Below are 14,043 nucleotides of genomic sequence, written 5' to 3' on the forward strand. Positions count from 1 at the left end.
CAAGAAGCTCTGAACTGTCAATTAACCAGACAATCTCACAAATTACCAGTTTTTCCTCCCTAAATGTTTCTTCACATGAATGCTCGGGTCAATAATTATTTGTCCTGTTCTGAGTCTCTACTATCAGAACAGAGGAATGTGTAGCATGATGACTTCCGGCTCTATTAACTTACATCTGACGTACTCCATAAGTCACAGATTCCCGCGAATGACACACTATCGGGCAAGAAAGGAATCAACGCGACATACCGGGCCAGTAGCTCCTACAAACAGAAATGGATACCCAGTTAGTTCAGTGCCAAGACTGCCGTTACTGTCAATGGGATTCATAGCAAAATTCCAGTTGATATTAGCCTGGCAACTCCTGGACTCCTATGGGTATTTTTTCAGATTATAGAAAGTCTTCATCCCCTCCTTTTCCCCCTCCCTTTCTTCATAAGCAACCCCTGACTTCTTTAGCATTCTTCCCAGTGCAATCCAATCCAGTTTAGATTTCATGCAGCAAAGTATCTAAGGTTCATTTATCTCAGGCTCCTGGCCCTTGTAAATCAGACAACTTCGAGTTCAATTTGCAGTAAAACTAAGAGACTTATTACAAGCCTTTGTGTAATCTGGGAAGGAATGAAAGAGGGAGGGAAGAGGAGGGAGAGCAAAACATTATCACAGTAAAACACCAAAGTGCAATTTCTAAGCTGAGTACACAATTTGCTAGAGCAGCAGTTCTCAATTTTCTTTTTTATCATTGGGATCCACTTTTTAGAATAGCAGTCTGCCAGGACCCACTGGAAGTGATGTCATTAACCTGGAAGTGATGTCATAGCCAGAAGTAACATAATCAAGCAGGAAATTTTTTCACACCTTCATATGACAGAATCAAATCAACTAAATTAAAAGTTTAATATAAGTTTAAAAAATTTAAAATAAATAGGAACCCTCCTAACCCTCCCATTAAATTGCTGATGTTTTTTAAAGACAAATCAGGGTAGCATCAAGTCTAATATATTAAAAATAAAATACACATTGAAATGAATGGGGACCCACCTGAAACTGGCTCATGACTCACCTACTGGGTCCTGACCCACAGTTTGAGAAACACTGCACTAGAGTATTCACCTGCACAAACTCTGCTTACATGAGCAGGACCTGCACAAAAGTACTATGGTATAGGATGGGGGTGTCAAACATAAGGCCTGTGGGCTGGATGTGGCTCGTGGAAGTTCTTCCACCTTCCGCGGCTGAGCTGTGCTGATGTGCCACTGCTTAAAAGAGCAGCCTGCATGATAACTGACCTTTCCCATATCTTGGAAATATGATCAAAATTTGTGTATTTTCTTTTCTGTCATTTGCAGCTAATGAGTTCCTTCCAATACAGTACTTATTTCTGGTCATCAACTGTTTCATGTCACTTCCTGCTTAGTGATATCACTTCCAGCCCTCAGCAGGCTTCATGCATACTGTTCAGCCCACTCTGGTATAGGAGGACATCTTGTTAGGCTGCACCTTATATTTCTACCTTCCCCCCCCCCCCCCGTAACACGTTTTATCCCATGAAGCAAACTCCCCCAGAATTCTGGAGACCCTCTTTCAAAATCACAAACTCATGTATATTACCTAAGGGATTCTCATTAAATCAGGCAGAGCCTCCCTTGAAGGTGTCTCGAGGTGGGAAAAGAAACTTTATGTGTTGTTGGAAATGGCTTTTCATATCTCCCCAGTATCAAACACTTACAGATGTTTTTTGGAGATTGTCAGCATGGACCTGGAGGAGCTCTTCTGGCGCATTCAGAGGTCTGACGTATCTCGTAACAAAGACAGTTTTCCCATTGATGTCGATGACTGTCGTCAGGCACTGTCTGCGTGGAAACTTCAGCGCACACTCAGTTTGATACTTCTCAGCGGCTTGGAGAAGTTTCTCATCTTCTTGGGTGTCAAACTTGGGGGGGGGGAGAAAGGATATCAGTTTTTTGTCTGCTGACGGTCCCTAATTCACACATGGGTACAAATCTGTAATTAATACAGGCTGGCTTTAGGTGGCTAGCTTTAGGATTAAATTTACAGTGTAATTCATACAGAAAGGGTGCTCTACTGGTTTTATTGTTGCATTCAACATTATAGTATATACTCTATGAGGTCTTTTCAACAGAGAAGCACAAAAATGGAAACTGATAATTCATTACTCAGTATGGACTATGTAGTCAGACATCTAAAAAGAGGCAAATGCTCACACACAAACTTTAGTTACATGGCAAAAAGGTATTCCTGGTAGCAACAACTGTGAATAAAAATGCACAAACTGTAAGAGCCCAATCCTAATGGAGGTATTGCTGGTGCCCCAGCCCCACCACCGGCGCTGTGTGTTGTAAAAGTGCAGTAAGGCACTTACTGCCAGTGGGAGAAACCCAGTGCTGGTTGAGAGGCCACCACCAATCAGCACTGAGCCTCAGCACTGGACAGACATCCAAGAGGAGCGCTAGGATGTGAGAATCCCTGCCAAGTGGTCGGAAGGCTTTCTGGGGTGGGGGGAAGGTGGGGAGAGGGCAGCACTGGGTGGAAGGAGGGTGAGTCGGTGGGCAGATCAGGTCCGGGAGGGGGGGCGGGGATGACGGCAAAGACTGCTGCCATGTCCTATGCCCCCTTCCAAGCTGTGTCCACCCAACGTGGTAGATATCTCTTACCCTGAGGAGATTCCAGTGGCTGTTCTGGCCCCACAGGATACAGCCATGATAGTGTCACTGTACCTCGCAGCAGCACCAGAGCATATGATTTGAGCATCCTGTGGCAAGGAGTTCCACCAGGAGTGCTGACCCAAGCAAGTAAGAAGGGCATTATATATGTTTACAGTACAATCCTGTGCATGTTTACTCAGAAGGATGTATAGAATGGAGTACAAATGGACCTACTCTCAAGTATGGGCTGTCAGAAACCACTGTAAAAGTATGAGCACTGCTATAGAGACTTCCTGCATAAATTCCAACCCAGACATCCTTCCTTGATTACTGCTGCTGAAAAAGTCACATTTGTAAAGCCCTCCAGGATAAAATTGCACTCACTGAGCAGTGCTACAATGCAACCTGGAGCAAACCTGGGCGAAGCAAGGAACCTCCATGTGACCCGGAAGTGGGTCTTTCAAGCACTAAAATGGGCTGCATTGGCTGCCCATTCGTTTCCGGGCCCAATTCAAGGTGCTGGTTTTGTCCTTTAAAGCCCTATACTGCTCTAGGCCAGGGTATCTTAGAGATCACCTGCTCCCATACAATCCAGCTCGTCCTCTTAGGTAATCAGAGAAGGCCTTTTTACAAGTGCTGCCGTCTAGGGAGGTACGTGGGGCGGCGGCAAGAAATAGGGCCTTCTCAGTAGTGGTACCAACGCTATGGAACTCCCTTCCCCGTGACTTAAGAATGGCTCCCTCTCTTGAGACCTTTCGGCGAAGTCTGAAGACCCTTCTGTTTAAACAAGCCTTCTGAGTTCTCGGCCTTTTTAACATCTTTTAATATTTTTTACAGGCCTGATTCTTTTATGATTTGCTGCTGCTCTATGCTCTTTTTACCTATTTTTTATCTGACTGCTGTTTTTATAACATGTGTTAATATGTTTTTATTTGTTTTAAATTATGTTTTTTTAATCTGTTGTAAGCCGCCTTGAGTTCCTTCGGGGAGAAAGGCGGGGTAAAAATAAAGTTATTATTATTATTAAAACAAGCTCCTGAGTATTGGAAATGGAATGGTTTGGCAGAGACAAGGTAGAAACTTCAATTTTTGTGCTTTTTTTTTTTTTAAAGGGCATTTAAACTGGAACCCCAGCATCTGCAGACATCCATGGCAAGTCAAATCTGCAGATGCGGGATCCACAGATACTGGAGATCTACTGTATAAATTTGGCAGAAAAGAAAAGCTTGCTGTGTAAAAAAAATTAAAAAGTGAAAAGCCTCTACAAGACAATCTAGGAAACACTCCTAGAGCCCAATCCTATCCAACTTTCTAGCACTGATACAGCCATGCCAATGGGGTGTGTGCTGCATCCTGCAGTGGGGAGGGCGGTCACAGAGGACTCATCAAAGGATGACGTTCCCTTACCTCGGGGCTTCATTGCAGCTACATCGATGCTGGAAAGATGAATAGGATTGGGCCCCTAGTCAGTTACCACCATTTGAAAAATACATACTATGTGTTGTTTTTTTCTTTACCTTCTTAAGCATTTCATTCATCTACAGAGATTCAGGAAGGTAAGCAAGAAAAGAAAGATATAAACTACATGAAACGACATTAAAGAATCCAAAAGATTAGGAAAGTCAAGCTGCAAAGAAAACACAGGTGCACAAAATAGAGGAACAAGAAAATACAGATTAAATATTTAATTTAAATGAACAGTTTAAAAGTAGGACAATGAGGAAAAAAGCTACAGACAGGGAAAGAGTCTGAAACTGATGGCCCAACAGCCACTCACAAAGACCCTACATAAGTAGGTAGCTTGGTAGGGTGGGTGGGTGGGTGGGTGAGTGAATGAGTGACGTGTCCCCTGTCCAACCATCCCCACATCAGTTACACATATGGGATTCTGCTTGCACAGACTATATTCGGGTGGTCAAACTTTTGCTCTTGAGCCACATGCACTCCTTTGACATACAATGTCAGCTCACAGAAATATGTTGACTGAGCTCCTTTTTGCCTCACAATTAATAGAAGGCAAATTTTAAATTTATAATTATTTACTGGGTAGAAACTGAGAGTTCCCTGGATTAAAACCTAAGTGTAACGTTCATGGCGAATTTAAATGCTTCTTATATATTGTGGCTTTCAAACATCTGAAGTTTATTACATATGGCTCTTACATTAAGCAGTTTTGGCCAACCCCTGGACCATAAGAGGAGCTTCTGGAAAGTTCTGGAAATAAAGAGGACCAAGCCATGTGAAGCCTATTTGCCCTGGCTAAAGGGCAAAGAGGCACCTTCTGACGTGGTGCCCTCTTTTATACAGGGGAGAGCAACTGTTCTCCTTCACCCCAGTCCAGTTTCTTTCTATTGGCTATTTCTGGCATTTTTTTTTTTGGCAAGATTCAACCATTCGAGGGGTGGGGCCGACACCTGCCTACTCTATTCTCATAGCTGCAGCCGGAACAGCAACTTCAGAAGAAAGGATGGTGTGAGCTGAATGAGACTTGGCGTTCCAGTTAATGCAGACCTCTCGTGTGCTAGTTTTTGTTCACTTATTTAAAGATGATACTTTCTTGGGTTGTTCAAGATCAGGGGTCTTCAAACCCCGGCCCAGGGGCCAGATGTGGCCCGCGGCGAGCCTCTATCTGGCCTGTGGCCAGCCTCTGATCTCCTGAGAGTCTCTGGCCCAGATGACCAAAAACAACCAGAGTTGTGCTTGTGGGGTGGGGGAATGGGAGTCAATTTAAGTGTGTGCTTTATTTCTGGGCTGTGTTGGTGCTTGGAGAAATCCTGGGCATTTGAGCCCATTCATTTATTCATTCAAGTTCCATCTCTAATATATTTGTTTAAATGTTATATTTAATTGTTTTTTTCCGGCCCTCAACAATGTGCCAGATATCTGATGCGGCCCTTCAGCCAAAAAGTTTAGAGACCCCTGTTCTAGATAGCTAACAGAACAAATTCAGCCAGAATCCATTGCACTTAAAGTACTGCTTAAAACAACTCTCACAGTCATCCTCTTCATCAAGTTCCCAATGCTATTCAAATCACATTTTAATGACAAAATATCTTTTTTTCCCCTGTCTTACTTGAGTTGCTTTCTCTCTGTCTCTCCCCAAGTCATTTATTATTTGGATTGCCTTCTCTAGCTAGCATTTTGATAGTGACTGTCTTTCAATACTCAAACTGAAAGTCCTCTTCTAACTGTTACTTGTTAAGGTCAGTAGCTTTTTGCTGCAACTTCAAAATATATGGCATATTCTTTCCTTTCCAGTTCTTAAAGAGTTTGTGTTCTACCTTGCGAGAGAGAAAAAAACAAAACCTAACTAACAACTGTTTCTGAAAGCAAGGGAGAAGAAATGAAAGCAATGCCATCTGTACAAACCTAAAAACGCCTCCCATTAGGTTTTGAAATACTATGCTTGTACTGATTAACCGCAGGAAGGGAAATTTTAAAGTAGACAAGTTTAAGTATACCAACAACAAAATTAAGATTCAGTATAATATCTGAACAAGTGAATAACTGTGTGTATACTCACACAAGGGGACATTTGCTGGAATATCAAATTTATAAAAATAGGCACAGAAAAATTACAAGCAAGTCCCCGTATCCGCAGATTTGGTCATCTACAGATGTATGAAGTGGGGGGAGGGGCCTGCTGCATCCCTATTAATGTTGCTTCGATCAGTGTTTCTCAATGTTTGTCCTCCACTGTACCACTTCACATGGTCCACGTATCTGAAGTACCACCAGAAGTAACTGGCCATGACATCATTGACCGTTACTTCTGGATTGGGAGACCAGTGGCGAAACACCAGTAAGAGGTGCAGGATGGATAGGAAGGCTTTTTCAAGCATGGAAAAGCATACTTGGGAGCTCTGACCACCAAACTGAGCCTCCTACTGCTGTTTTGTTGTGTCAAGTTCTTGGACTTGTTGCCAAGAGGCAGGCGTCCAGGGCTCCCATGAGTACCAGTAGCCACCATCTGAAGTACCACTGTTGGTACCTGTACCACTGGTTGAGAAACACTGGTTTACTTTAGACCCTTACTGCTGCAAAAGTGTTCTTGCTTTTACAGTTTGCTTTAAGCATACAAGCTTATAGCAACATGCAGGCTTGAAAAGATTAGATTGAATGCTAACAGGAAACTGCTTCTGTTAATGTTGATTGAGTTAGCAGTTAACTGCTAAAGTTAACTGCTTCTTGTTAACGTTGATTGAATCACTTCAAGCATTCTGGCTGCCTGCAGCCTGCCTGCATGTTGCAATAAGCTTGTATGCTTAAAGCAAACTGTAAAAGCAAGAACATTTTCGCAGCAGTAAGGGTCTGAATAACATTAATGGGGTGCAGGGGCTGTAGAGACAAGGTTCCCCCATATCTGCAGTTTTTGTATCATCAGGGAGGAGCTGGAACAGATCAAATGGATCTGGGGCCCGCCTATATCTCAAAAATATATTGGAGGCTTCCCTCACTCCATATTTCTCCCCTTCATCTCCCAATATGTCTTTGTTCTTAACAGTTCTCTTTCAAGTGTACTACCCTCAACCCCCTTGTCTCCTGCTGCCATAAACGCTTCCTGAGATTCTCCCTTGTTGCTTCCTTCTAAAACACCTAAAAGGGAAGTCTCTTTCTTCCTTCAAATCCCTCATCATATTCCATGAAGCTTTCGGGTTAATGTTTAGTCTTCAGAACCCAACTGAAATGAAAGGCACACTTAACTGCATCTCTTCACATTCTTCTTGTTTTACACCTGCTTCTCCTTTCCCTCTGCTGTCTTCGTCTCTCCCACTGCTGACATTTTGATCTTCTTTTTGCAAAGTGTTATGGGTTGAACCTAGACCTTGATTTGGATGCTTGACCACTTCCAATGAAATGTCTGATATCTTTTTTTCTGAGTAACTGATACTGGGTGACTTCCTGTGCCTTTTCCAATATATTATTGAATTCTACTGAAAATAAATGTATTTACTCAGAAAAACAGGGTGCAATGTCTAAGCAGAAACATACAAATCACATATACTGATGCCAGTACAACCATCTCTGATAAAACTACAGTTGTGATAAAACTTGAAGAGGGTTACCTTTTCTCGAACTGATTCCCCAGGGATGAGCTGTGGTTCAATAGTAATAAACAGTGACAAATAGGAGCCTTCGCTCAGGTTTCGAATGGTTTCGTAGCCCCTTTCAATTCCCAGATCTTTTCCCTTACTATATCCAAGAAGGACTGGAGGAATATCTATCTTAAATGTGCCATCAATCTAGAGAAAAAAGAGTAACAGAATCATACCATCAAGATATAGTTTTGCAGTCAGAGCTAAGAATCATAGTCTTAATTTGTTCACGAGAAAAGAAAAAGTTACTTTCTTTTGATATCTTTGTTCACTACTCTTGGATTCAGAAATGCTATCACTCCCTGGCCTATTCCAGTTTACTTACTCGTGTTTGAAAATAGATCGTCGTAAATGGAATGCGAACGGATCCAAGCCAGTGCTTCTCGACACGAGTGTGGACCCCACCGCTCTCTCTTTCACGGTCATCCTAAGGAAAGGATCACAAAAATATTGAAAAGTACTTGCAAAAACACTTGTCTCCCCGTTTTCCTTCTTTCCAGTATGGTCAACTCTGCATTGTTACCCTTGTAGTAAAGGAAAGGAATGACTTCTAATTCAAAAATCTGAATTAGAAGCAGTGAAGCAAGCCAACACTACTAGAAGGTTTTAGCCACAGCCGCAAGAGAGAAATAGGGAATGGTTCTCACATAAACTCTTCTCTATAACATCCAAGAAAGGGATCAACTGCATACAAACTCAACATGGTTCTTCAGATCTTTGCTCACCTCCAGAACATCGTACAGGACTTCATCAAAAACATTAATGAATGCATCATCTTTCACTGACTGCAGGCCAGAGGTGCTGTAGTCACCATTAGGGGCTCTACAAATATTTTAAACATTGATTAAAATACCAAAATGTAAATTAGTATAGAATTTGCATAAGAACATAAGAAGAACCCTGAAGGATCAGGCCAAGGGCCCATCATTCAGCTTCCTGAATCCCATGGTGGACCACCAGATGCCTGTATCCTGTTGCCACTCCCTCTCATCTCAGATAGGTGACCTCTAAACCTGGAGGTTGCATATGCAGGTGTGCCCCCGTATTCGTGGGGGTTCCATTCCAGAATCACCTGTGGTTAAGTGAAAGGAATGCCTTCTCCCACCTATGCTTCCTTTGTCCTCAGAGGGTCTTCTGAGTCCAACAATTAACAGAAAAATGCTACTTCCAGTTTCTCCATGAAACCAGAAGTGACGTGTTTAATGCAGGGGTGCTCAATAGGTGGATCGCGATCTACTGGTAGATCGCAAGGCAAAATGAGTAGATCGCAGAGTGCCGACCCCCCCCTTCAGGTGCCTCTGGGAGGAAACGCCGGGGGTAAGGCCCACTGTACTCAATGGGGCTTACTCCCAGGTAAGTGTGGCTAGGATTGCATCCTCACAGCCTAATCCTAGGCATGTCTACTCAGGAGTAAGTCCTGTAAGTGTACCTTGAGCCCCACTGAGTATGTGGGGCTCAAGGTACACCAACATACATTGTACACATAAATGTTATATGTTATGATGGCGCGAACATTGTAAAAAAAACTGGTAGATCTCCGGGCCTTGCTGGGTTTCAAAGTAGCTCTCGAGCCAAAAAAGTGTGAGCACCCCTGGTTTAATGCCTTAAGACACTGGAAGGCCCGAGGAAACCTAGAAGAAAAGGTCATGGACCCGATTCGCGGATAACCGAATCTGAGGATATGGAATTCATGGATGGGCCCCCCCTCTAGTTATCATGACTTGTAAACTGTGATGGACAACCCTGCAGCCCCAGAGGCAAACTATTTACTGGTTACCTTCCCATTTGTGCTAGGGGTTCAGTAGTAGTCTTGCATGCCGCTAGTGGCCATGTTTGAGTAAGGGGGACTAAGTTCTCTAGATCAAGTCTGGAAAGGGAGTTTGGCAAAACAGAACCACATGCTAGGAAGTTATACATAGCAAAGCAAATGTTTGTCCAGGTCATTGTGTGCCATGTGGACAACTAACAGTTTTAAAAAATGCATTCCATACCTGAATGGAAGTTCAAGCTCTTCGTTCCAATTTGGATTTGGCCCTTCAGCAGTCGTCGTCCGGCAAACCGTTCTCTGAAAAGAAACTTCTACAAATGGTTGGACTGAAACCTACAAATCAAACAAGGAAGGACACAGATTTTTCCAAAGCTGAGACTAGAACCCTTGCAAATCATGTAAATTCACATTCCAAAGCAGATCAGATGACCTGATGCTACCTGGTTAAATGCCCAGTCTGTGCTGTGGGTGGGGCTCTGCGGTGTCGCAGAAGCAGCAAACATCTCATTGAAGGACCGTGATGATCGAGATGGTTGCTGAAGTTTGCTAGGAAGGAACGCATGGAAAAAAGTGACAGGTGGTATGCAAAAAAAACCACAAATATATATTTACACTGGGGGGGAAAGGAAGATTTCAAGCTGTAGATGTTGCAAAAACTATGAGAGATCTTTTCAAGGAGAACATTTGAAGCCCAGAGACAGAAAGGCTAGAATAGAACTATGCTGATGAAACACTTCCATGCAATTAGAACTCTGCACAGAGTCTCCTCAATCATGTTGAAGAGCCTATACGTACAGCTATATTAGCATTGGAGCTTGTTTGGTCAGGTGTTCAGACTGCTAGCAGACTGATTTTGTCATGCTGTGGGCAGGCCTGGATGCTTGCAGCGATAGACTGGAGTGGGATGCACTCTTCTGCAAGGCATTCTGGGAGGCCCTGGAGGCCGCTTCCAGGTTGCACCAGACCTGCAACCCACTCCACTGGCTTCCGCGGGCCCCAGAATATCTCAGGGAAGCAACTGGAATTTGCATAAGCAAACTGGAAGTCCATTTTGGTTGCTTCTGCAAGGCTTTTTAGGAGCCTTGGAGGCTAATGGAGTGAGTAGTGGGCCCAGCACAACCCAGACGAGGCCACCAGGGGCTCCCAGAAATGCTTTATGGTGCAACACTGAGCATCAGGTCATGACCCACAGTTTGGGAAATGCTGATCTAGCCAATTTAACAGGGCCCAATGTGCAGCATAAAGCAAAGTGAACATGAATGCACCTTCAACAGCCGTGCAGCTACAACAGCTGTGCGTATGGAAGCCTGTTTACCTGTGCCAATGTCTGTTGCTGGACTGGGCGTAGCTGCAGCAGCAATTCATAAAGAAAGTTGGCATTTGCAGGTATTGCAGCATACCTGCCATTTAGCATACATTTAAATTGCCTGACATGGATTTCTGTTCAATTAATTCTTATATTCTCAGCTATGATAATCTTGCAACAGATGCTCTGAAGGCACATTAAAGGATACATTCATACAGCCGATTAAATGTGTTCTGAAAAACTGAAAGGAAAGCTTCATACCTCCCAGCAGGCTTTCTTACAGGCAGCTCGTAAGCTCTAACGATATTCACCAAGAGCTTTATGTCACCATCCGAGAGATTCTGGGCAGTGACTTTCTTCCTCTCCTTTCGCCTTGGTTTTAAGGGTCGTTTTGGTTCTGCCAGTTTAAAAAGGCTGAGTCCCAAAATGCTAATGAAACAGAATTAAGAGACATTTGCACATGGAAACCAGTATCACTGTTACCACCAGAATAGTTTGTAAGATATTTTATACAGGTGGGACCTTTGTATCCACTGATTTGACTCACCACTGAAACTGGGGTCCACCTTTAAATGCCTGGTAACAAGGGGGAAAAAGGGCCAAAATTCCATTTTCTACCTTCGTGCTGTTAAATCACACCGGTTGCAAGCTTCTCGGGGTTAAAGATAGCGTTAAAGACCCACTTCTGGGTTTGTTGCTCATCCACTGTTACCTCAGAATGCATTTGTATTGATTATACTGCATTCAGCCACTCGATGGGGTGAATAATGGAATTATTTACCCCATCGAGTGGCTGAATGCAGTATAATGTCTATACCTACCTTAAAGGCATTTAAAGGTGGACCCTTTTATCCACTGATTTTGGTATCCACTGAGGGTTCCAGAATGGAACCCTAGTGGACACTGAGGTCCCACCTGTATCTTAAAATTGGATCAACACACATAGAAGAAATCTGCACAGGGAAGTACAAAGTAAATACTGTATGATACATTAAAGGCATCTAAAGCTATGCTAATAATCTACAAAACATGTCAGAATGAATCCATGTATCATACCAAGAAAGCACTCATGAACAAGAACCATTTACAGAGAAGAAGAAGAAGAAAAAATTAGTGTGTGTAATGACATACCCTGGGCCATCGGAACTTAAGAGAAGGCAAAAGCAGAACAAAAAGAAAAGCCAACAGTAAAACAGTTACATTGATACAAACATTGATGCCATTCATTGCCAAAAATACAAAAGCAACCAACAAAAAGATAAACGTATGCACACGGCAAACTAGATTATGAGAGCACACTGCAGAAGCAATATGTAAGCGGCAAAACATTTTTCAGAGTCAAATTCCTATATTATTTTTAAATTCCCATCCATCATCATTAATCATTGCAACTGGGCTTCTTTCCTTTATGGTGGATGAAATTGATGTATCTTATTTCAATTCTAGGATGCAACTAATTGGCTGGACTTGGCATCCTCCTGCAAATTACACTGAGGTTGACACTGGTCTGTTAGATGCCATTTGGATCTATAGTTGTTATAAAACAATAAACCTATAACTGTTGTCAACTTTATAAAACTATACCTGCTTGTAATATAAAACATAGAAAATTCAAACTGTAACACCACACAGAAGACAACATCCAATTTTGCAGTATAAACCACCTCTGCAGTTTTTAAACATTCAGCAGGTGGTACTGTTTAGGTTTATACAACAGAATTAAATGTCAGAATGCTTTCTTACAAGGAAACTCCACCAGGAGAGACCAGTGGCATAGCTTGAGGGGGTGCAAAGCACTAGGTTTTACAGGGAGCCTCACCTTAGTATGTAAGCGATGCCTCCATTTTGCTCTAGAGGCCTGGAATGGCTCTGAAGGGGGAGGGGAGGAGCCACTTGTATGCTGCAGTGAGGCCCCCTGCAAAACTTAGTGCTTTGCACCCCTCTTGAGCTATGCCACTGAGGGAGACACATAGTTTTCTAACAGCATCAACATAGTGTGACAGCTACAGGACATACTCTGGCTGCCACCAGGCTACTGATTGCTGGAAATCAGTCATCATTTGTTTCCAATACCGTCAAAATCTTACATCTAAGAACATAAGAAAAGCCCTGCTGGATCAAGCTATTGGCCCATCTGGTCCAGCATTTTTAATACACAGATTTGACTCAACATGAATGGGCACTGCAAATGAGAAGGAATGTGCTGATCCCTGGAGAAGGGAAAAAATGCATCAGTTTAAAAAACTGAACAGTCTTTTAACAATAGCCTTGTTAATGAGAGAGAGAGAGAGAGAGAGAGAGAGAGAGAGAGAGAGAGAGAGAGAGAGAGAGGGCAGCTGGCTGACAATCCATCAATCCTTCTCTCTCCAGGGGACCCCTCCCTTCCCCCTGTGAAAGAAAGGTGATCACTTTGCATTGGTGAAGGGAGGGGCTGAGTGAAGCACCTTTGTAAGCACTTGGAGAAAGACTGATTGATGGATTGTCTTCTTAATGACTCTTACATCACAAAGTTCAGCAAAGCTGTTTTTAAATCACCTGAGCAAAGACACTGTTTTTTAATTTGATTTGCTATAGTGCGTTTTTTGCCATCCATGTGAATGCTTGGAACCCAGGCGAATAATGAGGCTCAACCTGTACTGTACTTCTCTCCTGCCATTCTTGAAACAATGAGAGGGTGAATTACAGGTGAAGATGGTCTGACAAAAGTCAGGACTTGTGAATACGATGGCAACAGAGTCTTTTCAAGCACATTATTATGATTTAGATCTAGTGTTATATTTTCATTCTTACCCAAGGCTAGGAATTTCCTCTTCATTGACCAGATCAGAAAGGAGAAAATGGTGTTTTGCAATCAGGAATCGATTAATTACCGATTCCCTAACCTGAAAAGGCATTCAACAGAATTTGAGTCTAGAATCAATAAATACATGTTGTTGAACAGCAGCATAGAGAAATAATAATTAAAGCCATTTCACCAAGTGGAGTTTCTCTACTTCTTAAAGATGCATGGCTAGGGATCCTCACTGACTTTTTAGAAGTTAGGCTTAAAGGCTGGAGACTGTGTTTATATAATCCATTATTTCACAGCCCCTGATTTGGAATCACATACCTGGCTTGTCAACTCTTTGCAATTTCAACATGGAGTTTTACATATTTTCACTCTGTAACACCACGTAAGCATTTTAAACTCCACTATGCCCTCACAAC

General features: G+C 42.7%; 1 protein-coding gene across 1 annotated transcript in view; it reads right to left on the reverse strand.

Annotated features, from left to right (window-relative positions):
• CC2D2A (coiled-coil and C2 domain containing 2A) overlaps positions 1-14,043 on the reverse strand; it is a 61,442-nt gene that overhangs the window by 9,402 nt on the left and 37,997 nt on the right. The window contains exons 21-29 of the mRNA XM_066631840.1: positions 13,627-13,718; positions 11,098-11,265; positions 9,971-10,076; positions 9,754-9,863; positions 8,488-8,584; positions 8,088-8,189; positions 7,733-7,909; positions 1,730-1,933; positions 174-263 (exon numbers count right to left, since the gene is read on the reverse strand). Of these exons, the coding sequence (XP_066487937.1) occupies positions 174-263; positions 1,730-1,933; positions 7,733-7,909; positions 8,088-8,189; positions 8,488-8,584; positions 9,754-9,863; positions 9,971-10,076; positions 11,098-11,265; positions 13,627-13,718 (1,146 nt within the window). The remainder of the gene's footprint in view (positions 1-173; positions 264-1,729; positions 1,934-7,732; positions 7,910-8,087; positions 8,190-8,487; positions 8,585-9,753; positions 9,864-9,970; positions 10,077-11,097; positions 11,266-13,626; positions 13,719-14,043) is intronic.

Source organism: Tiliqua scincoides, chromosome 6 (genome assembly GCF_035046505.1).
Source record: "Tiliqua scincoides isolate rTilSci1 chromosome 6, rTilSci1.hap2, whole genome shotgun sequence".
Lineage (NCBI taxonomy): Eukaryota > Metazoa > Chordata > Lepidosauria > Squamata > Scincidae > Tiliqua > Tiliqua scincoides.